The following is a 25629-nucleotide window of genomic DNA, read 5'->3' on the forward strand; positions in this document are numbered from 1 at the left end:
AGACTGTTTGATATTAAGATATGTTTTAGTTATTGTTTATAGTGTCTGACTAGTTGGGCAGAGTGAGAATTTGCTTCCAAAATGCTTTAGGTGTTATAGCTTTATCGCAATTGGAATTTGTGAGTTTTAAAAAAACTTATTGTTTAACTCACTTGCTGTGGCTAGGTCTTGCATACTATGTTGAATAAAAGTGGTGAGAGTAGACTTGCTCCTGACCTTAGGGGAAAAGTTCTCAGTTTTTCACCATGGAATATGATTTTGGCTGTGGGTTTTTCATATAAGGCCTTTATTAAGTGCAGTTTTCTTCCCTCTAGGCCTACTTTACAGAGGGTTTTTTATCATGAATGGATGTTGTAATTTGTCAAATGCTTTTTCTGCATCTATTGAATTGTCAATTGATTTTTATCCTTTTCTCTTACTGATGTGATGTATCATGTCAATTGTTTTACGAATATTAAACCACCCTGCATCCATGAAATAAAACCCACTTGATCATGGCGTATGATTTTTTAAATATACTGTTTGATTTGGCTTGCTAGTAATTTTGTTGGGGGATTTTTGCATCTATATTCATGAGGGATAATGGCCTGTAGTTCTCTTTTTGTGATGTCTGTATCTGGTTTTGGCATCAGGGTGATACTGGTCTCATGGAATGAATTTGGAAGTTTTCCTTCCTCTTGTACTTTTTGGAATAGTTTGAGAAGAAGAATTAATTAAATGTTTGGTAGAGTTTGTCTGTGATGCAGTCTGATCCTGGGCTTTTGTTTATTGAGAGTCTTTTGATTAATGAATCAATTTCATTGCTAGTAACTGCTCATTTCAAATTTTCTATTTCTTCCTACTTTAGTTTTGCCAAGTTATATGTTTCTAGGAATGTATCCATTTCTTCTAAGTCGTCCAATTTATTGGTATGTTTTCATAATATGCTGTTACAATTGTTTGTACTTCTGTAGTGTTGGTTGTTAGCTCTCCTCTTTCATTAATGATTTTGCTTATTTGAGTCCTCTTTTTCTCTCTCCCTTTTCCGTTTATGATTCTGGCTAGAGATTTACCAATTTTGTTGATTTTCTCAAAGAATGAGCTGCTGCCTTCATTGATCCATTCTATTGTTTTTGTTTTGTTTTGTTTTTCAGTTTTAATGTCATTTCTTCTATAGAATTCTTGATTCCTTCCTTCTGCTAGTTTTGGATTTTATTTGGTCTTTTTCTAGCTCTTTTATATAGAAGGTTATGTTGTGTATTTGAGATTTTTCTTGCTTCTTGAGGTAGGCCTATGTTGCTATAAACTTCCCTCTTTCAACTACTCTTGCTGCATCCCATATTTTTGTGATTTATTAATAAAGATTATGTGTTATAAAGGCTTTTTTGTGGCCTTAGGTACAAATTTTAGCTTTCAGTATATTTAGAGGCCATCTTGAATTTTTAATAGTTTCAAAGAAGTGTCAGTGTTTAAATTTTCCTTCCTTTCCCAAATTTTGATTAAAAAACATGGTCTATATTAGTAGACTGTACCAACTTATAAGTGAAAATAATTTGGAAAGATTGCATCAGTTCCATTGGTTGGGTACCAGGAGTTTGGAGTTCATTGTGAAGGACGGTGGGAGTTTTGGAAAAATATTTTCTTCTTCTTTTTCTTCCTTAATGTTGCAAAGGGGTTTCTGAGAGCAGCAGTGTTGGAAAATGACACCTGTTGACCCTGGGCATCGACAGTGTCATTATGTTGCTCTCCCAATATGCTTAGAGTTTGAGAAGTTCTTTATAGATCCTGGATATCAACCTTTTAGTCTGTACTGTCATTTGTGAATATCTTCTCCCATTCTGTGGGTTGCCTCTTTGTTTTTTTTTTTTTTTTTTTTTTTTTTTTTTAAAGATGTTTTATTTATTTGACAGAGAGAGAGAAATCACAAGCAGGCAGAGAGGCAGGCAGAGAGAGAAAGAGAGGAGGAAGCAGGCTCCCTGCTGAGCAGAGAGCCCGATGCGGGACTCGATCCCAGGACCCTGAGATCATGACCTGAGCCGAAGGCAGCGGCTCAACCACTGAGCCACCCAGGCGCCCATGCCTCTTTGTTTTGTTGACTGTTTCCTTTGCTGTGCAGAAGCTTTTGATCTTGATGAAGTCCCAAAAGTTCATTTTCGCTTTTGTTTCCTTTGCCTTTGGAGACATATCTTGAAAGAAGCTGCTGTGGTTGATATCGAAGAGATTTCCGCCTATGTTCTCCTCTAGGATTCTAATGGATTCCTGCCTCACGTTGAGGTCTTTTATCCCTTTCAAGTTTATCTTTATTAATTGTTGTTAAACAAAAGGAATCTCTTCCTTAACGCCCCCACTCAATGGAATATTCATATTTTATTTTAGATACAAATACAGGCATTTATGAACAGTACGTTTGGAAAAATCTTATCTTCTCAACAGGCCCTTCAGCTGCTTCAAAGGTATTTATAATGCATTAAGCAGTGTATAAAGATATAACTTTATATCTGAAAATACAATTTCAAACACGATATTTTTAGAACTCTCTCCTCTGTAAACTTTAAGACTTATAAACATTAATCTTTCAATTACCATTAAGTAGACTGGTAAGAATGTGAAATATGGTATGATATTTTTCATCGCATTTTTTGAAGCAGAAAGTCTTCCAATAAGAGAATGGAATTATTTCATATGATTTTTTTCCTCCAGCTATGTAATATATTTGAGGTTAATTTCATAGACATTATTGGAAAAGGAGCCAATAATATTTAATTCTGCATACTGCAAGGATTTCCGAAAGTGAAATTATCTAAGGGTAGTAGATCCTCCAACTTCCCATTTTCCCTCCAGAGTGCTCCTGCTGCTTCTTTCTCCTCTATCCTGACAACAGTGCTCCCCTGAAGGGCAGGAAGGACAGCTTGGACTATAGGCCATTTCCTTTGAGCTCAGGGAGGGCTCGAGGCCTGTGTTAGGGACCCTCTGGGAACTCTTTCCTGAGTGCCAGTGCCTCTGCTTTTGGGCCCAGTTTTGTTGGAGTTCCGCGTTTCTGTGATAATGGACATACCTGTGAGACCTTACCTCATGACCCCACTGAGAGAGTTAAACGAGTCATATTAAAATGATTTTGACAAATGAAAGTACTGTACAGACAGATGGCAGTACCAATTTCTTGGCAATTTCTCTCTGTGTCTCTATCTATCTTCCTGTCCATCTGTCTCTCTTTTTACCTCCAGTGCACTGGTGTAAATTTGCTGTGTTAATAGGATGTTACTGTCCTAGTGCTTCCTGTGCATCACTTAGTCTGACAGGGGAAGTGATATTTGGCTGACAGATCATTGCTATGATGTGGCAGAGGGAAGCTCAGTGTGCTGGCCTCCATCTTGCTGAGCCAACCGCCACCACCTTTACTCATTTTCTCAATTTCAGTTTAAAGGTCTCCTTCTAAGGGATATCTTCCTCGACTCCCCAGACTTGGCTGGGTTCCCCGATATGTGCATTTCTGGTATCCTTGTAATTTAAATAATTATTTACCTAACTCTTGACTAAATCTGCATTTTCTGTAACATAACTGGAGGTTCCAAGAGGACTGGAGTGACATCTGTCCTGTTCCTGTCTGAATCCTGGGATAGTGGGTGAGGCCTGGTACGAGTATTTGTCAAAATGAGTGAATGAATGGATTTTTAGGATGGCAGCAATTCTTAAGTATGTTTCTCATTTACTTTTAATTATTCACCTTCCTTTACTTTCAGATTCCAGAAGCTGCAAATCCCCTGTCTTCAGTCAGAAATAAACCACACAATTGAGCGTATTCTTCAGTTTTATGTGTCTGAACTCGAAGCTACTAAGAAGGCAAGGATGGTTTTTGTAAATGGAATAGTACTTCAGTTTTTAAAAAAGATTTTATTTATTTATTTGAGAGAGAGAGAGAGAATAAGTAATGGGGAGCAGCAGAGAGAGAGAGAAAGAGAGAGAGAGAGACTCCCTGCTGAACAGGGAGCCCGACACCAGTCTCGATCCCAGGACCCAGATCTGGAGATCATGACCCGAGCCAAAGGCAGACACTTAACCAACTAAGCCTCCCAGGCGTCCCCAGAATAGTACTTTGGTACAAAGTGAAAGTATCTGCCATTATTATCTTGTGCTAAACTTCCCAGAATGATCCCTTCACTGCTAAGTACTTCCCATGTGCCCTTCTCTGTGTGGGAAGGTGTTGACAGTTTATGTCATTGGACAGTCAGCTTTGCAGCCCCGTGCTCTTCACAACTGTTGCTTTTTTTTTTTTTTTTTTTAATTTCTGCAACAGCATTTATGTGTATATAGGAAAGCCCATTGAAGTTAGTATCTCTGTGTACAGAAATAGAGGCTCTGAAGCATATTATAACAATTAAATATAGCTCATGTACTCCCTTATTTGAAGAACTCCTTAAAGTTTGGGATGAAATATAGAAAAAAGGTACATGTCATGGGAAAGAAGAGTTAAGAGAGAATTAAATGTCATATATTGTAAGCATCATAGTTTCGGAGCCGCAGATTATCACTGAAGGGCATTTACATATTTTTGCATTACCTCCCATGTGTAAAACATAGGAATACAAATGTATTGATTACTTTTGGCATTTTCCATTGTACTGAATTTTAAACATTAATACCAGATCTTTAATTACAGCTCTATCATTCTCAAAAAGATGACCCTCCCCTTGCTCGCAACATGCCCCCCATAGCAGGAAAAATACTCTGGGTGAGGCAGCTGTACCGGCGGATCAGTGAACCCATCAACTATTTCTTTGTAAGCCAGTAGTCACATTTACAGTATGAAGATTATGGTGGTTTTAATACAAGATGTGTATTTTATCCTGTAATGTTTGTGTCCAATAAAGTTAGTTAGAGCTACTGCTTTCACGAGGCAAAGAAAATTTAGTTTATAAAGATGCTTGAGGGAGACTAAACCAGTCCTCTCATGTTTCCGTAGGTAAGCTCACTTAATTACAGTTAATCTTTAAGGGGGGAAATCTTATAATCTTATGACTTTTAATAATACAGGGCACTTTATCAAGGCTTTTAAAGAGTCATTGTTTTGAAAATAGTGAAGTCTCGGCGTCGTACTGAAGATTTCTTCTGTGTGGACGGATGGGTCACTGACATGTATTAGGGAAGGTGAAGACAACTCTTAGTATGTTTCTGAATTAGGAATTGAGATCTAGAGTGAAGTATAAAAGAGTTACATGACTTCTCTGTGTCCTTAAAATTATTAGATTTCTGAAAAGCCCCACGATACTCTTAGGCCCCATTGTCATTCTGAAATTGCCAAGTTTCCTTCTCTTTGTTTTTGGTTTGGTTTGATTTTGTAAAGAGACAGACTCACAAAGTAGAATTGGCTTGCTTAGGGTAGCATCTTTTTAAATTTTTTTAAATTTATTTTTTATTTTCAGCATAACAGTATTCATTATTTTTGCACCACACCCAGTGCTCCATGCAATCCGTGCCCTCTATAATACCCACCACCTGGTACCCCGACCTCCCACCCCCTGCCCCTTCAAAACCCTCAGATTGTTTTTCAGAGTCCATAGTCTCTCATGGTTCACCTCCCCTTCCAATTTAGCATCTTATGCCCAAATACAGGACAAAATAAGTACTAAAAATAGTCTTACAAGTAATTTTAATATTTAAGCATTCTTGGCTGTTAAGTTTCGATTGTTTCTGCTTGGCTGCTGTCAATCATTTTACTGTTCTCACTATTTGTAAAAAAAATTCAAAGCCTGGTCTTAAAAAAGTGGCCAGGGTGGGGACTCCATTATTGATTGACTTTGCATGACAGAGCCAAGATTGCCCTGTTTTTGACATCTGCCAATCAAAGCATAAAACATTTTTTTTTTTTTTTTGTTTACCTAAAGGAATTTGGTTTTTGTTCTTTGATATACAGTTACTTTTTTTCAGTTCTGGAATTTGGGAATTTTCCTGATATTCACAAGTCAAGGAAAATGAGTCCATTCTATCTTTTTTTTCCCCTTTTTATTTAGTATTATTATTAATTAAATATTTCAAACCTACACAGTATAGAAAATACAAAATTGACACCTTATCCTGAATTGTGGGGAGAGAATAGAGAGTTGCAGGCAGAGGCTCTCAGCCTGGCCGGCTGTTAAGGCTAGAGACCTTTCCTTCTTAAGCCCTTTATTGCCTTTTCCAATGTTCCCTTTCCACCAGTGAAGTTTTTCTACTTCTGTCTCTAGTTTGTATGGGTTTCCTCATCTCTGTTTTACTCTGAGGCAAAATCCAAGGCATAATTATTTGATGACATTTTAAATACCAGCAGCTATCTGCTTGGGATAGGAAAACAATCAGCAGTCTTTTAATTATAAATATTTTTTTCCCAGAAAAACTCAGAAATTTTGTCAAGTGCGGAAGGTAAAGCTGTCATACGTCAGTATAACAAAATTTCCTATGTTCTGGTGGAATTCGAGGTGGTCTATCACACAGCTTGGGTCAGAGAGATTTCACAGTTACAATATGGTGCGTATAAGACATACGGTGATGCTGTGGAGGGGTATTAGGTGATTTTGAACAAAGTCATGGTTCTGGAGAATTTGTACATCCCTTTAATACAATATTACAATAGTTACTTTTAGATTTGGGGATAATATAATAATTTTTTTATAGTTATTACTAGTATTCTGATTCTATAAGTGAAATTTGCCATCATCTTAAAGTTGATATACTTCGATTGTGACCTCCCACTAAAAAAGCAGCATTTAAAAGTAACTATTGAGACTCTTCATAGATATTTCTCCATAGACGTGGGGGAAGTTTTCATATTCAGTTTTATCATGTTATAGATTCAAATCTCAGTCCTGATCAGGGGAGAAAGAATTGCACTTTGTTTGTCTTCCTCCTCCCCTTCCATTCTTTCTTTTTCTATAAGCGAATTTAACTTCACTTTTGAGCTCCAGGAAATTCACAGTATTAGGGCTGTGCCTGAGTACCTCTGTGGGGTGCCAAAGTGTTGGGTGGAGTCAAGTGTGAGGCAGGGGATGGGCAGTTTCAAGCCCTCATGCATCCATGCTGCCATCACCTGTAATGTTTGTTACTGTGGGGGCTCAGTTATTGGTTGGTTCAGGTTCCTGCTTTGTGCCATCTTAACCTTAAGCTCTTATCTATAATCTTGGTGGAACCCTGATCGTGACCCCAGACAGAAAGGTTTCTCCCTCCCAGGCCAGGATCCCCACTCCAGCAGAGTACAAATTTGCAGACACAGAAAGCACAAATCCTGCGGTTGGATCATTGCGAGTGATAATAAGAAGGGCCGCTTTTTCTGCCCGTTGGTTCTAGACCCATGTATTTTAGCTGTTGGAGGACATGTCACTATTGCCACCCATTGTTTAGCTCATGCCTGCGTCCTGGAGGACAGGGTTCCAACCCTGCAGGTTGTCTTCCCCGCCTGGCCCCTTTAGCCATTAGTAAGCCACTCGTACCAGCCCAGGCGTTTCTGGGTAATGAGTATGGTAGAACCCTATGGATCCTACTGAAAACTAGCTCTCAAGGACTGTCAAGAGAAACTTAAAGTTCACGTTATGGAGAAGGACAAAACAGAACTGTTAACTGAAGTATGGAGCACGTGCTATCTTGCTTCTACAATATCATATGCTTTTCTACTTTTCATTTGTCCTGATTGTTTTTCCTCTTATGAGCCCATGTTCAAAAACAAGTTCACCAGTCACCTCTTCAATATAGCCCTTCCTTATTCTTCCTCCTCTACACACTTTATTTGTTCATCGTTCCCCTGACACTTACTGCTTTAGGGATCTGTCTCAAATCCCCTTCACATTCCAAGGATACTGTCTCTGTCTGTTTCTTCTTGTATACTTTAAATAACAGTCAGTGATGCCAACACTTACAGAGTCCTTACCCTGTGCCAGTCAAAGCAGTTTAAACATGTAGCTTCCCTTTGTAGCAACCCTACGAGGAGCTGTATTTATCCTCATTGTTTAGATGAGGAAACTGAGGTACTAAGAGATTACGTCACTTGCACAAGCTCATCACGCAGCTTGGAAGTGGCAAAGCTGTGGTTTAAATCTACCTTTCCTATGAACACAGGTTAGTGGAAATGAATTGTTCTGCAAGGCTTCTTGTTATATTGACGTGGCTATATTTAACCATATAGAAGCTTGGAATAGTAATTGAGGACCTGGAATTGGCCTCTTGTAGATGGTTGGTCTATGAAGTTGAATGAAATGTCACTAAGTCCTGGAGCCGACTTCCTGGCTGTCATAATTCTTAGTGGTCTTGCTGACCATTTCGTCCTTTGAAGAAAGCTCAGTACAGCCTTAAGGAAGACAGATTTCATTACATGAGTGTTCCAAGGTTATTTTGGAATTTACTTGGGAGGATAAATGATTTCTGGCTCAATTTTAAAAAGATTCCACGTGAATTTGGTAAGAATTTTTGTTGAAATCCTCATACAACCAGCATCATTAAGAACCATTTCGAGACTAATGTTATCTGATGAATAAAAGTCAGCTAACTTCAAAGGAATATATAGACAATTCCATTATACTAGAAAATAAATGCAGCCACATTCTATGAAGTAATGTGAGGCTTGGAAGATACATAAGAAATTCTCCTGTTAGTAATGTTTGTTAATATAAGATATAATTTAGGCTAGCACATACTCATCTAGAAGTGTGTTATTATTATGCCTCTAGAAGTAATTCATGTTAGGATAACAATTTAGCTAAGGCTACTCAGCACTAGCCAGGATTATATATTTCAATTCATAATCAAAAGCATGCCCGCAAATTCCTATTTATATGAATGATGTTCAGGTAGTAGTTTAGGTGTAGCATAAAAAAAATCTTTATCTCCTAGAAGCTCACAATGCCATGGTCTTTAATAAATATATCTTATTGATGCTGAGCTTAGTTAGCAGACTTTCAAGATGAGGGCTTAATTCTTCCTTTAAAGGAGCAGTTTGGGTTTCATTGTGGAAAAGGGTTTGTCATATGAAGCATGTCCTATTTTATACTTGTGCACACAGTTCTCTCCCAGAGGTGCATGAAATCACAATCCATTAAAAGAAACTACATTGTGTTATAGCTCTCGCTCTCTTAGACCCACTCAGAAAAGTGTTGCTGTTCATAGCATGAAGGCTATCTGTTTTTTTTTTTTTTTTTTTTAAGATTTTATTTATTTATTTGACAGAGATCCGAAGTAGGCAGACAGGCAGGCAGAGAGAGAGGAGGAAGCAGGCTCCCTACTGAGCAGAGAGCCCGATGCGGGGCTCCATCCCAGAACCCTGAGATCATGACCTGAGCCTAAGGCAGAGGCTTAACCCACTGAGCCACCCAGGTGCCCCAAGGCTATCTGTTCTTCATTCATTTTTATCTCTCTGGATCTGATTTTATGGGTTTGCAGACATACTGCATTCCCTTATTTAAGTTTTGGGCACAGACCACATGTCAGATGCTATGCCTCATCACTGGGGTATCCAACACTGTTGTTCTATTAAGAAGTCAGCAGCCAGTGGGGAAGGGAGGTATGTAAGCATGGCTGGAAGCAGAAGAGAAATCCAGAAAAGCTAATGTCAGTAATGTCAATAATTGTTTATTTGTAGCTTTACAAGCCACACTTTTTGTGCGACATCCAGAAACTGGGAAGTTGCTGGTTAATTTTGATCCCAAAATTCTGGAAGTTGTTCGGGAAACCAAGTGCATGATAAAAATGAAGTTGGATGTACCAGAACAGGCAAAGAAATTGCTAAAATTGGAAAGTAAATTGAAAGCAGACAAATTGCATTTGCAGGTAAGATAGATTATATACATATATTTTAAGATTTTATTTATTTATATGAGAGAGAGTGAGAGAAAAAGAGAATGTGCGCAACCATGAGCATGAGGGGAAGGAGGAGGGAAGGCAAAGGGAGAAAGAATCTGAAGCCAACCAAGTGCAGAGCCTGACTTGGGGCTCCATCCTTGACTTTGAGATCACGACCTGAGCTGAAACCAAGAGCCCGATGCCCAATTGATTGAGCCACCCATGTGCCACAAATTAGATTATATTTTAAAATTATTTTGGGGGATGCCTGGGTGGCTCAGTTGGTTAAGCAGCTGCCTTCGGCTCAGGTCATGATCCCAGCCCCTGGGATCGAGTCCCACATCGGGCTTCTTGCTCTGTGGGGAGCCTGCTTCTCCCTCTGACTCTGCCTGCCATTCTGTCTGCCTGTGCTCGCTCTTGCTCTCTCTCTCTCTCTCTCTGACAAATAAATAAATAAAATCTTTAAAAAAAATTATTTTTGAAGGAGGTTTTTTGTGTGTGTGAAAAAAATATAGCAGTTGTGCTGATATGGTAGTGAGAGATAGTTTTTTACTTTGTTGATTCTTTTCATTTTTCTTCAGCTTTATTGACGAATGGTTGATAAGTAAAATTGTAAGATATTTAAAGTATACATCATGATGATTTGATATGAATATACATTATGAAAGGATTCCTCTCATGTAGTTCATTCATCAATATGTCATGTATAATATATAAATATATATGTATTTAGGTATCTGTATATTATACATATATATTATATCTTGATATATATATGTATATATTAAACCAAAAAGAAACAGTATATATTTGTTTGTATATACACATATATCGTTTCTTTTTGGTGAGAATGTTTAAGTCCTACTCTCTTAGTAAAATTCAATTAGATGACATAGTGTTATTAGTTACAGACACCACATTATACATTGGATCTTCAGTCCTTATTCATCTTACACCTGAAAGATTATACCCTTTTACTCACCTCTTCTTATTCCCTCCCCACCCCCAACCCCTGGCAACCACTTTTCTACTGTTTTTACAAGTTCAGCTTTTTAAAAATTCCACATATAAGTGAGACCATACAGTATTTGTCTTTCTCTGTCTGCCTTATTTCAATTAGCATAAGGCTTTCAAGGTCCATCCATGTTGGTGCAAATGGCAGGATGTCTTTCTCATGGCTAAATAATATTCCATTATGTATATATACCATATTTTCTTTATCCATTCATCTACTGATGGATGTTTCCATATCTTGGTTGTTGTAAATGATGCTGCAGTGAACATGGGAGTGCAGATATCTCTTCGAGATCCTGATTTCATTTCCTCTAGATCTACAGTTAGAAGTGGGATTGCACACATCATGTGGCATTTTTATTTTGAACTTTTTGCGGACCCTCCATACTGTTTTCCACAGTGGCTGCACCAATTTACATCCACACCAACAGTGCATGAGGGTTCTCTTTTCTGCATATTCTGGCCAGCACTTGTTATCTCTTGTCTTTTTGAGATAACGATTCTAACAGGTTTAATTCTAATTAATTAATTAATTAAATTTAATGATTAAATAAAATAAATAATTAAAATAAAATGGAAAATAAATCATAAAAATAATAAATTAAATTAAATAAATAAATAACTTAACTTAAATAAATAAAAACCATTCTAACAGGTGTGACATACCATCTCACTGTGGTTTTTTTTTTTTTTTTTTTTTTTTAAAGATTTTTATTTATTTGACAGAGAGAAATCACAAGTACACTGAGAGGCAGGCAGAGAGAGAGAGAGGGAAGCAGGCTCCCTGCTGAGCAGAGAGCCCAATGTGGGACTCGATCCCAGGACCCTGAGATCATGACCCGAGCCGAAGGCAGCGGCTTAACCCACTGAGCCACCCAGGCGCCCCTCACTGTGGTTTTGATTTGCATTTCCCAGACGGTTAGGGATATTGACTACCTTTTCATGGACCTATTGGCCATTTGTGTGTCTTCTTTGGAAAAATGCTCATTCAGTTCTTTTCACATGTTTTAACTGGATTGTTGGAGTTTTGGGTTATTGAGTTGTGTGAGTTAGTTCCTTATATATTTCAGCTATTAACCCTTTATCAGATATATGATTTGTAAATATTTTTTCCCATTCCATAGCTGCCTTTTCATTTTGTTGATGGTTTCCTTTGTTGTGCAGAAGCTTTTCATTTATATAGTCCATTGGTTTCTTTTCGCTATTGTTGCTTGTGGTTTTGGTGTTAAATCCAAAAATCACTGTCAGGACTGATGTCAAAGAGTTTACCTCCATGTTTTCTTGTTGGAGTTTTATAGTTTCATGTCTTAAACTTAAGTCTTTAATCTATTTTGAGTTGATTTATTTGTGTGTGTGTGTGTGTGAGATAGGTGTCCAGTTTCATTCTTTTGCATGTGATTGTCCAGCTTTCCCAACACTATTAAAGAGACTGCCCTTTTACTATTGTGTAGTTTTTGGCTCATTTGTATATTCTTGCTTCTTTGTACATTAATGGACCATATGCACATGGATTTATTTCTGGGTTCTTTATTCTGTTCCCTTGTTTATTCTTTATTATATTTTGCTTTATTTTATATTCCAGTATGTTAACATACAGTGTTATATTCCCTTGTTCCTTCTTTATAGTAATAAAATACTAATGTGCAAATAGGAGAGTGGGAACAGAAAAGGAGGAAAGGAATTAATAACTTCAAAACTATTAAGTAAACTTTGAAACAGCTTAATATTATTTATTTGGGGAAAAATTAACCTGAATCCACATTTCCCAACACACTATGCAATAAATTACAAAATGATCAATTTTTACTGATCATTATCGTTCATCTCTAAAAAATATCTAAAAGAAAAAAGAAAAGCCTATTAACTCTGATTGTGCATACATTTATTTTGATTCAAGGAAAGAAGTGTGGCATCAGTAACAATATGCTTTAATGTGTCAGAAGACAAGGAACAGAGAGGGGAAAAATGTATAATGACAGCTACTGTGGAAAGATAATTATCCAAGCTATTTGAAATAGCATAAATACAGAAAAAAATTAAATAATAAATACAAAACATGCAACACTAGAAAGTTTCACTGACTTGCTGTTTAAAGGATATGTTAAGGTAATTTACAGGGGAAGAAAAAGTATGATAAATTAATCTAAATTTAGGCGAGCAGCCTTAATCTTGGCAGGACTATGAGGAAAAAGGTATAATGAAACCTTCCTGGTATGGATGAAAATATGACTTGCTTTACAATAAATTAAAATCACACATACCATTTTGACTTTCAACAGGGTCTTCTGCAGTATTATGAAGACTTATGTCAGGAAGTGCCTTCGGTGTTTGTCAATCTGATGACCCCTAAAATGAAAAAGGTTGGTAATGCTGAAGGTTTATATTATTTCCCTGTTGTTTAAAATTAGATCCACGTTCTACAGATTATGGATTTTAGAACATCTATTCTTGCCTGGATCTTCTGTCTTTCTAGTTCAACATCATAGCTCTATTTTTCCTATAGAGTGATTTCTTGTCAACAAGTTTTGTTGCCTTTGAAAAACAACTAAATCTCAATAATGAGCACTTTCTAAGAATCCATGATTCTTCATGGACAACCAAAGATGATTAAAAAGCAAAGTCACCTTTACCAGGTATAGTGGAGGGAAATATAATTAAGGAAATATAACATATGATAATTCCAGGTAATAAAAAAAAGCTTTTTTTTTTCTTTTTGTAAACGCAGATATTCCTGCTAATCATGGAAGCTGCTACTTTTTTTTCTTCTTTTCCTAGGTGGAATCTGTGTTGAGACAAGGGCTCACAATATTAACATGGTCGTCTTTAACACTGGAAACCTTCTTTAAGGAGGTTGACTCAGTTTTGAATATGTTCAATCAACTTTTAAAGAAGGTATGACACATACATTTTAAAAAACTACATACATTCATACTCAGGCTATAAGGAATAGTTTGCTTACGTATGAAAGCTAAAGGGTGTGACTTTTAACAAGAAGGACTCCTATTAAGTCAAAAAAATAATGCTTTATGTTTCTCTTGCTGCTTTGGGACCTTTTCATTTAGGGTTGCCTTGTTTTTATCTCTGAATTACTTGCTTTCAATTTGTTAAAATGGCGGTTCTTCTCCACTGTGCAGTTTAGAAAATGGGATGATGGTAGACTGTGGAAAATGGCAGAATAGAATGCTTAAATATTAATATTAATACAGCTACTATTAGTTAGTTGAGGCATTCATCTAACTGGAGACTGCCTATTGATTTCTGACATCTTTGCTATGTAGATTATGCATGCCTATTAGATGTGCTATCTGTGATGGCAGCCTGGTATAACAGACAAAACTTGGAGGTTTGGGAGTCCGCTAAACCTAGCTACGGCGATCTGCCTTTTGCTATGTATGTGTTCCTTGCCAGGTTACTTTACTTATCTGAACCTTTGTTTCTTTAGCTATATAAATTGGATAGTAAGTGAGTCATGGACCAGAGTAAGGATTAAAAGAGATAACACATAGGAGATTATGGTTCATGATGCTTGCTTGCTGTATAAAACTTTATTTCCATTTTAAGCCTTCTTTGCAGATGTACTCTTAAAATTTCTACTAAATTGTGCTTGGCTCAAGGCCCAAGTTTCTAGATATAACCCTCTAAATTAGTTTATAACTCAAGTACATTTGGATGAAAGAAGAGTTTTCCTCTACATTTATTTTTCTTGTTGGTAGATCAATGACTTGTGTGAAATGCATATTGATACGGTTCTAAAGGAGATAGCCAAAACTGTGTTAATTTCCCTGCCCGAAGGGGGTGCTACCAAAGTAGAAGACATGTTGACGCTCAATGAGGTATGCATTTATTTATTATGTTTTAATCATAGAAATCCTGGCTCATAAACCTAACATGGAAAACCTAACAGTGGAATTCTCTATCAATAGCATATAGACGTCCTAGCTTTTTTGGAGAGCCTCAGATCCAAAGATTCAACATGGCTTCAATAGCTCAAACTCACGGCCACACCCTAGACTGATCTTTCTAATATCCTCAACCTCAGGCTGGAGTTTCCTGGGTTTCTAGCAGTGGTTCACTCTTCTTCCTTTGATGGGTGACCTCAAGTGCCTCTTGGTTTTAATTGCTACAGACTTTCCCTTAAGCCACTCACAGAAATCTGCAAGTCATCTGGAATCATTTCCTGCCTCCCATTTCTAAATTCTCAGTCAGTCTTCAGAAATAGTGAGGTTTTTGCCTTTGACTCCAAGTTTACTTGAATTGCCTCTTCTTTTCCATACTTACTACCCTTTCCTATGTTGGGCCCTTAAGGTTCATTCTGAGTTTAGCAACTGATATTATGATCTAACTGGTCTCTCTGCCTCCATATTTGCCCCTGTCATATCCATTCTCCACATTGCCACTCATGATCTTAAATCCTTCAAGAGCAGTTTCATCCGGTGTCTAGAGGACAAAACCCAACCTCCTCAGCATCACAATATACTGAAATTCTTTGAGTACATATTTATGTTCCATTGACAGGAACCCTGTCTAATCATTTTTGAGGCCTGGCACATAGCAGTCTCTTAGAAATTCTTACTTTATATCTTGAACCAGATTCTTCTTTCTTTCTTGCCTGCTGTGTGCTTCAACTACACTCACCCTGCTGGTTTGGCTCACCTTGCTCGTGTCAACCAAAGGTAGCTCTATCTCAAGGGGTCCAATCCTGCCCATGGCATACAGGAATGTTTGCTCCTTTTTCTATGGAAATGCAGACTCCTCTTGCCTTTAGGGGTTTGGACAGCCAGCTGGCCTCTTGCCTTAGGACAACTTAGGCATAGGTCAACTCCTCTATCCCCCAATTCTAGAGGACATGGGTCAAGGTCTCCAAGTGGTCCCTTTGGTATACCCTACACTTATTTCTACCTGATCTTTACCAATGATCATACTTCCTTTCTATAATCTCAAGATGGGCAAAGGTCTGATGATTGCCTCCTCTGCTACCATTTAAGAACTACCTTCTGCATAAACTGTAGGATGTCATTTGTTCTCAGCACTGGGGCTTTGGCTATAACAGGGACAACACAAAATGGCCCATTTTTATATCTTGTTCTTGGAGCATGCAAGTTTAAAATGATCATGTCTTCCTGACCATTTGTTCCTTCTATCACTGTTAAGCTTTTAATCTTTGAAGACTATTTTATTTGTCATTATTATAGCTACACCAGACTTCTTTGGTTATTATGTTCCTATTTTATCCATCTCTCCACCCTCATCCCCTCTGGCAACCACCAGTTTTGTTTTCTGTATTTATCAGTCTGTTTCTGTTTTTTTTGTTGTTGTTGTTTTTGTCTGTTTGTTCATTTGATTTTTTGTTTTGTTTCTATCCAAGTTGTTATAAATGGAAAGATCTCATTCTCTTTTATGGTGGGAAAATATTCCATTGTTTCTACATATCACATCTTTATCCATTCATCTATTGGTGGACACTTGGGCTGCTTCCATAATTTGGCTATTATAAATAATGCTGCAGTAAACATAGGGCTGCATCGATTCCTTTGAATTAATGTTGGTTTTTTTTTCTTTTTTCTTTTTTTTGTGTAAATACCCTGTATTGTGACTACTGGATCATAGAGTAGATCTATTTTTAACTTTTTGAGGAACTTCCAAACTGTGCCAGTTTGCATCCCTATCTATAATACAAAAGGGTTCCTTTGCCTCCACATCCTCGCCCAACACTTGTTTCTTGTGTTTTTTATTTTAGCCATTCTGACAGGGGTAAGGTGGTGTCTTATAATTTTGATTTGTATTTCCCTGATCGGGGACATTGAACATCTTTCCATATGTCTCTTGGCCATTTGTATGTCTTTTTGGGAAATGTCTTTTTGGCGTTAAATTTTTTCCATCTTCATTAAGTGGAATCCTTCAGGCTGGCTTCTATATTTTTTTATATGACTCCGGTAGTCTTTGAAAGCTCCCTTGCTTTCTGGAACTATAGGGTATCACGGGCTTATCTTGTACATTTCCTGTCCCAGATCTGGGATCACCCATTTCTCCAGTCAGCCTTCATTCCTTTCCACATTACCAGTACAAAATAGTATATGGAGATCACAATTTGGGTCTTAGGAAAGGCACTCAATTTTAAACTTTTGGCTATTCCTTATAGTATTATTTCTGTATCTCCCAAGTAGTATATCTGGGGTGCTGCTTCTTGAATTGACAAATTTGCATATTATTTGCTTCCTGCTTTAATAAGTGAGCCCTATCCTCTATCAATCCTCCCTTGTTTTCTCAATATAGTTATAAAATAATTTTTAGTTAAACAATAATGGTAAATAGCAACACTTAATTATGCCCATACAAATATTAGTCAATGCAGAACCATATATTGTACATGTAATGTATTTTTTCTTAAACAACTTTTCTGTTTTGCTTGGGGTTTCTCATTGTTTCTGTTTTCACACGTTCTTTCAAATACACAATTATATCGGACTCCCAGTTTTCCCCCCAAGAGACTTCCTCTCAGAGCCCTCTGACTACCCGTTTTTAACCCGGGTTGATTAGTCTCTAGGTCAGCTGCAAAATTATTAACCTGGAACTCTCACTGTCTGCTCTGTTTCTTGAATTCTGTATTATTCTAGGAGGGACTGCCCTTCAGATGCTGAAAAGGCCTTTTCTGAGCAAATGAAATTTTCCAAAGAAAAAGTCTACTGCTTCCTGCCCCAGGGGGGTGGAGGGGGTAATTTCCTGCCTGTCATTTTCTTCTCACTCATTCTAGAATCTGACTCTATGCACTTCACACCAGGCCTTACTTAGAAACAAGCAGAATACAAAGGAACAGGAAATATCTCTATCAGTATCCTTTTTGTCCCATTTACAATGATAATCATTTTCTATTGATATATACCTATAACTGTTGTGGGAGAAAAACTCACACTACCAGATAGAATTTACTTTGCACACACTAATGAAGAAATTTTATATGCATAGAAAGAGAAACCGATCACACAAATCAGGGAAATTAGAATAAAGTGTGACCGAGTTTGAAGGTGGTGATTGCATTGATATCCTACCAGCAGATGCTATTACTATTAGATAAGTGATAAGTTAAGATACAAAAGCTGGAATTTTGAAGAGCGCTTTGCCAATCAATATGTGCCAGTCACTTGTATCAGACGGATCCAAGGTCTAGTAATATAAACCTGTCATCAGGTGGGCCTTTATAATGAAGGCAGAGTAAGATTTATAATGACAGGGCAAGTCTGGTAATATTCTGGACAGAAATAGTTTTGGAAACACACATACAATACACATACTGCTGATTTTGGTGGGAGGTTTGTGTGGGCCAACCGGGGGTTTCAAACCATATTTCAGACCGGCGATATTTGCAGTCTGGGATGTGGTCCTTGACTTGGAGCATCTAACTGTGGTTTTAGGGGAGATTATGTTCTTTTAAAAAAAAAAAACTATCATCACCGGCTTCACTCTGGATCCTTTGCTCCATGCTGCTGAGCCTGGGACTCGGCAAAGTGCATTTATCCTTGGCCACCTGGCTTCCTTTTAGACTTTGCCAATAGCGGTGATAGAAGGAGGGCGGAGGAGAAAGAAGAGACTTACCCTTTCCGGCTTTTCTTTCTGTTCCCAATATAGTCAGACAACCTCTCTTGGCTGGCAGTGACAGTCAATCCTAGGTCCTAGCTTTTTCTAGTCCTTCCAGAACTCACCTCTCTGGCTTCTCAGATGTACCAGCCCCACAAGGCCCCGCCCTGAGGCAGGAGCACCGGCTGGGCAGCTCCCTTACTTCCCAGCTCCAGGTTCTAGAAACTCCAGCCTCTTGCCTTTGCTTTTCCAGGTTCGGGAGCTGCTTCCTGCAGTAACTCTCCATGTGACTTTTGTGTCTCTTTTTGCCTATTTGAGTCCTTTAACAGTTGTTTAATCACTTCTCTATATTACGTTCTCTCATTCTGTCGGGTAGAATAGCTGGTGCGGCATCTGTTTTCCTGACTGAACCCTGACTGACATATCTGTATCTCGATAGGTACACAAAGGGAATAGAAAATCAGGGAAATGTGATCCAAATTATGATAGGAAGACTGGTAAATACATCAAAGGGTATTAAAAGTTATTTCAACCAAATCAGCTTGGCTCCATGGAGACAGAAAGTCGATTGGTGGCTGCCAGCTCTGTGAAGATGGGTGAACGAGGAGGGACTGCTAATGGGTCTGAGAATTCTTTTGGGGGGAGATGAAAATACTCTGGAAATAGCAGTGATGGTTGCACAGCTCTGTGAATATACTAAAAACCAATGAATTGTATACTCTACAAGGATAATCTTTGTGGTATTGTGTTGTGAATTGTATCTCATTTTAAAAAAATAAAAAAGAAAGAAAATTAGTTTGACGGTTTTCCAGTCTGTCCCTGGACTGCCCTTCAGTTCAGGCTGCTCTTCACTGAGTTCTGAGAAGCCTCATGGAGGAAGTTCCAAACTCTTTTCAAAGTCTCGGTCCTCCAGATGGGCCCCAAATCCCACTGTTTTCTTTGTTTTTTTTTCTAAATTTTTTATTTACTTATTTGACAGACAGAGATCACAAGTAGGCAGAGAAGCAGGCAGAGACAGAGAGGAGGAAGCAGGCTCCCCGCTGAGCAGAGAGCCCGATGTGGGGCTCGATCCCAGCACCCTGAGATCATGACCCGAGCCGAAGGCAGAAGCTTAACCCACTGAGCCACCCAGGCGCCCCCAGATCTCACTCTTTCTTGCCCTCTTGGCAGCCTTCCTCCCACAGTCTTCTTTCCTCTCTTCTCTATCTTCACTTTTCCCCTCCACCGGACCCCTCCTTCTAGCAGTCTAATACGTTCTCTTGTCTTTTCCTTGTCAACAAACAAAAACCTTCACACACTTCCCTTCATTTCTCATTCACAGCCCAACTTCCCATGCGTGCTGCCTTCACTGTCCCATCTTTCACTTCCCATCTCCTTTTGTGTTCCCCAGTTCCTGGCTCAGATTATTTCTGGCACGAATTAATATTTTTAATACCTTTATGGAGATACATGATTCACACAACATAACAACATACTCATTTAAAGTATACAGCCCAGTGGTTTTAGTGTATTTACAGAGTTGGGCAACCATCATCACAGTTTTATAATATCTTTCATCTCAACCCTTCCAGCCCTGGGCGACCAATAATCTGGGTTCTGCCTCTTCAGAGTTGTTTGTTTTCCCTGCTCATCTAACATGGCTCTCACCACTGTCATTCCAGTGTTAACCACTGTGTTGAATTAATCAGAAGGGCTAGAATGAATAAGTCTTCCCAGTTGGGAAGAGCTGGCGCGGTGGGGAGGGCATTGGAGAATATCTCCAGGTCGGAGGAGGAACAACACCACTTCTTCTGAGACTGAGAAAAGAAGAGGGTGGGTTCAGATACACACAAAGTGGAATAAATGAGAGAGAGAGAGACTTCGAAGTAGCTCTCTCAATCCAGTAGTCAAAAAAGGAACATGCAAAGGCAGTGCATGAGAGATATGGGACTTTCTGAGTCTTGTCTGTATGGAGGTTTTTGCTTAGACAGGCTCAGATCCCCTTGCAGAAATGAGTTTGAAAGCCTGTGTCGGCTGCTCCCTTTTATTTTCCTCTTCCCTAAAAGGTATGGACATCATAGACATGTCAAAAGACCTGTTCAACCTCATAGGCCAGTTTTCTTTTCTGAATTTAATTAGTTCTTAATTTCTTCCCAAAACCTATTAGAAAAGTTCAGAAAGGCAAAGTCCTGGGTTTAAAATCAGGCAACACTGGTTTCAAACTCCTGCGTTGTCCAGTTGCTATGTGACCTTGGACAAGTTGCTGGTTCTTTGAGCCTCGGTTTTCTCATCTATGAAATGGGGACAATGATATTACCTATCCCAAGTGGTTGTCATTTAATTAAATGGGCTATTACATGGGAAGCTCTTAAATAGACGCCTGGCATAAATGAGCCTCGTGCTCACTTTAAAACCTTATTTTTTTTTTTTTTAATTTTTTATTTTTTATAAACATATATTTTTATCCCCAGGGGTACAGGTCTGTGAATCACCAGGTTTACACACTTCACAGCACTTGTTTGAATCTCAAAGCAACTCTTTGGATTGTCCTTTTTTGAAACCACTTCTCATTTTCAATGTTTGACATCCTTATCTCTCTTGTTCTTCAGCTTTCTAAAAAAAATGTTGTTTTTATTTCTTTCTTTGTTTTGTTTTTGTTTTTGTTTTTTAAGTAAACTCTATATTCAACATGGAACTTGAACTCATGATCCCAAGGTTAAGAGTCTGTTCTACCTAATGAGCCAGCCAGGTGCCAGTCATCATTAAATGTGAATGTAGATGTTTACGGGTGATTGAGTCAGATAAAAGTCAAAGACTTTGAGTTTTTCTTTTTCTCTCTTCCTTTTCTTTACTTGGACCTTAGCAGCTATGCCTTTAGCCATTGACAGTTTTGGATCTAAAACATTATGCTACTGGCAACTATCTCTAGTCATTTTTCTTTTCTTCTTCTTCTTTTTTTTTTTTCTTCAAGATTTTATTTATTTACTTGACACAGAGAGAGTGAGCAAAAGAAAGAGTAACAGAGAGCAAGCACAAGCAGGGGGAACAGCAGGCAGGGGAGTAGCAGGCTCCCTACTGAGCAAGGAGCCTGCCGTGGGGCTCAATCCCAGGACCCTGGGATCATGATCTGAGCTGAAGGCAACCACTTAACCAACTGAGCCACCCAGGCACCCCTCTCTAGTCATTTTCAAGTGATGTTAATTATACTTTTAGAGATTAAAGTTATATTAATAGATTTTACAGTATTTTTAAGCATCTGTAAATTAATAGTCATTGCCTTATTTAATAGACATACACAAAAGAATGGGCTGATGTTCTAAACCACAAAAGTAAGCATGTGGAAGAAGCTGTCAAAGAACTTATATTAATATTTGAAAATATTTATGAAGTTAAGTACAGTGGGAAAACAGCAAAACCACTACCAGGTAATTTTGCTTCCTAGTTACAGTGTTTGAGTTATGATAGTATAATCACAAGAGTGATGGATATGTTCTCAAGCAGGTGCCTTCTGCTTAGCAGGTACCCAAATTCCAGACTCCCTGAAGGAAAACGTGTTCAGCATACACTATACCATTTGCACAAACTACTTAGGCATACGGCGCCCTTATATCAACTAGAGAATGGTGGGAATCAGATGCCAACCAAGGACCAATGTTGCAAACAAATCTTAGGCCTGCTATGTTAATCTCTCTCTTTTTTCTTTTAGCACACCATGCTAAAATGTCTGGAGACATTTTTGGTTGTCATATAGCAGAGGCGCTGCTACTGGCATCTAGTGGGTAAAGCTCAGGGATGCTACTGAACATTCTTTAGTGCACAGAACAGCCTTCAATAACCAAGAATGTCAGTAGGGCTAAGACTAAGAGCTTAAATAACTATCCACAACCTTGGAACTAGAGGGTATTATGCTAAGTGAAATAAGTCAATCAGAGAAAGACAATTGTCATATGATCTCACTGATATGTGGAATTTAAGAAAGAAAGCAGAGGATCATAGGGGAAGGGAGGGGAAAAATAAAATAAGACAAAATCAGAGAGGGAGAAAAACTGCTAGAGACTCTTAATCATAGGAAACTAATTGAGGGTTGCTGGAGGGGAGAGGGATGGGGAATGGGGTAACTGGGTGATGGACATTAAGGAGGGCATGTGATCACTGAGCTCTGCCTCTGAAACTAATAATAACTATATGTTAATTAATTAAATTTAAATTTAAAAAGTAAGTATCCATGGCCTGTCTTATTTCTCTTAGAGGTTTTCCTACTTAGTTTAATTAGCTTTCTTCAGAAGTGTCAAAAACTCCAATTAGCTCATTAAGTTAAAATGCTCAAAAGATAAACACATATTTTATTTTTAATTTTTATTTATTTGACAGAGAGAGAGAGAGCACAAGCAGGGGGAGTAGCAGAGGGAGAAGGAAGAAAAGACTCCCCACTGAGCAGGGAGCTCTATGTGGGCTTGATCCCAGGACCCCGAGATGACTTGATCTGAAGGCAGACGCTTAACACTTAGAGCTACCTAGGCGCCCCAACACATATTTTGGAAAGATAATATATAAAGCCCACTTAAAATCTTTCTTAATTCTGTATACTAAGAAGGAGTATATTTAAAGAGTATTTCTTAGTAGAATTGTGATTCTATTGAGATGGGTGATTTAAATTGAATTCAAAGATGATTCCTACTGAAACAAGTCTTAAGCTTTTAGATTAAAAACTTTTAAGGAAGAGGTTTCCTAAGAAGATTTGGGTATGTGGAATAAACTAAATGCTCAACATTAAATGTTATACATATATACATTTTTGTTTTTTATCTGTAGAACAGAGGAAACATGTTGTTTTTGGAAGTGAAACAGAAGAGGGTGAAAGCACTGATTATGAGGCTAATATCATTCCTGAGGTTGATGTTAATGATAAAGAAGATGAATTTAAGAAGGTATTTATTATGACATGACTTCATGCAGTTTAGCTGAATTATGACTCCTTGGGCCATAGATGACACCAAATGATGCTTCCTCTAGGCAGTTCTGCACCCAACCTGTATGGACTTATAACCAACCTGGATTTATAATGAAATCTAGAAAATGTAATTTTTGATTCTACACTGTAGGATCTTGCAAGATCTAGCCATCCTTCTAGTTTTCCCCAACACCATCAACTTTTAAAGTGATTCATCAATACAATTTATAAACTCATCTCCCTGTATTGTGATTGGCTGTGTTTTCTTATACAGTAAATGTCATACTCCTGGGGCTGTAGTGCTAGTCCATCTAACCCAAGAGTGGAGAACTCTGTTTTTAGTTACTGTGTTTTATTGAGTTACCTAACTTGCAAGGCCAAATTTTGATTCACTTGGGCCCAAGGATCTGCATTTTTTACTAGCATCCCTGGGATAACCTGTGGACTCCCCTCCAGGAGAAATCCAGTGTGGGCAGATTTTCATGTGTTGAGATGTGTTGAGAATGAAGGTTGACAAGGACATATGGGGTTTCTTGTTCCTTTTGAGGCCTCACCCTTGTGATCATGCACAATTCTGAATGCCACTCCCACATTTGTGCTAATTCCTACTTTCTCCTCCTCCTGCCAGTTTTCTTTTAATCCCTTATCTTCTTTTACTTCTTCTTCTATTTTACACACTTCTATACCTCTAACGAACACTGTAATACAGTTTTGGAAATAATCAGCACACATCTGATCCACTTTCACCTTCTTGCTCAAGGAGGTTATCACCAGTGGATAGAAAAGCCCTTCTCCACCACTGAGACTAGATTTTAGCTGTAGATTCCTTCTCAGTACCGTGCTTCAGGTGGCCGTCATCAAGTGGCAGGAGGCAGCAGGAGAGAGGAAATGTACGCCCCTGCTAGCGGTTCTCCTCTTCCAATTCCCATTGAAACTGGCTGGGGTCCTTAGACCAAGGCTGATGATCATCAGAGTCTCTTGAATTGGGGGATCACTTGGAGCTGCATGAGTGCCATCACCCCTCAAATCCATCATCCTCCACATTGCTGCCAGAATGGTCTCTCTAACGTAAAAATCGGACTATGTCATGCCTGTGTTTTAGCCTGGTAATTCACCAGCACTGATCCTATTCCTCTTTGCTCAGGCCTGATAACTCTGCCTTCTTTTTTTTTTTTTTTTTTTTTAAGATTTTATTTATTTATTTGACAGAGAGAGATCACAAGTAGGCAGAGAGGCAGGCAGAGAGAGAGGAGGAAGCAGGCTCCCTGCTGAGCAGAGAGCCCGATGTGGGACTCGATCCCAGCACCCTGAGATCATGACCTGAGCCGAAGGCAGCGGCTTAACCCACTGAGCCACCCAGGCGCCCCGATAACTCTGCCTTCTGACCCAACTCAAACTGGCTGGTCCACCCTATCCCAGAGGACGTAGAAGGGTATAGAAGCAGAGAGGAACACAGAAGCTGAGAGGAACAGAGCCTGGGCCTGGAGCTGTGACTCACTGTGCTAGCAAGACATGGTGCCCAGATCCCTGCCCAGGCTCAGTATTTGTTCTGTGCTCTAACCAATAAACTTGGCAACACCTTTAGAGGGGGGAAAGAAGGGCTTAGAAAGGGGGCAAACCATGGTCCCCGGGTGGTGGAAATTTCATTCCATATATTTTGGTGTTGTACATTTTAATTTTTTTTAAGATTTTATTTATTTATTTGAGAGAGAGAATGAGAGAGAGTGAGCACAAGCAGATTCCCCACTGAGCAGGGAGACTGAGGTGGGTCTCCATCCTGGGACTCCAGGATCATGACCTGAGCTGAAGGCAGATGCTTGACCTGGGTGCCTTTGTTGCCACCTTTAGAGAGGCAGGTTCTCACCCTGCCACTTGCACTAAGTTCCCTGGATCTGAAGTTTTGTGAGGAGAGGGTCTTGAATGGTCCCTAACATTGGGGCATGTGACTGCTAGTGTATCATTTACAGATGCTTTCAGTTTTTTCCTTTAGATCTGTTAATATTTGCTTTATATATTTTGATGCTCCTGTTGGGTGCATCTACATTCATAAATGTCCTATCTTCTTGCTGGGTTGACTCCTTTTATCATTAAGTAATGCCATTCTTTGTCTTTTTTTTTTTTTTTTAATTTTTTAATTTTTTATAAACATATATTTTTATCCCCAGGGGTACAGGTCTGTGAATCACCAGGTTTACACACTTCACAGCACTCACCAAATCACATACCCTCCCCAATGTCCATAATCCCACCCCCTTCTCCCAAACCCCCTCCCCCCGGCAACCCTCAGTTTGTTTTGTGAGATTAAGAGTCACTTATGGTTTGTTTCCCTCCCAATC

At 38.6% G+C, this 25629-nt stretch overlaps 1 protein-coding gene across 1 annotated transcript in view; it reads left to right on the forward strand.

Annotated features, from left to right (window-relative positions):
* Positions 1–25629, forward strand: part of DNAH8 (dynein axonemal heavy chain 8) — a 377764-nt gene that overhangs the window by 73458 nt on the left and 278677 nt on the right. Inside the window, exons 14-23 of the mRNA XM_059177846.1 lie at positions 2356–2432; positions 3720–3819; positions 4637–4756; positions 6345–6480; positions 9578–9765; positions 13071–13151; positions 13567–13683; positions 14505–14624; positions 21632–21767; positions 23155–23270. Coding sequence (XP_059033829.1) covers positions 2356–2432; positions 3720–3819; positions 4637–4756; positions 6345–6480; positions 9578–9765; positions 13071–13151; positions 13567–13683; positions 14505–14624; positions 21632–21767; positions 23155–23270 — 1191 coding nt within the window. The remainder of the gene's footprint in view (positions 1–2355; positions 2433–3719; positions 3820–4636; positions 4757–6344; positions 6481–9577; positions 9766–13070; positions 13152–13566; positions 13684–14504; positions 14625–21631; positions 21768–23154; positions 23271–25629) is intronic.

This window comes from Mustela lutreola, chromosome 6, assembly GCF_030435805.1.
Source record: "Mustela lutreola isolate mMusLut2 chromosome 6, mMusLut2.pri, whole genome shotgun sequence".
In the NCBI taxonomy this organism is placed as follows: Eukaryota; Metazoa; Chordata; class Mammalia; order Carnivora; family Mustelidae; genus Mustela; species Mustela lutreola.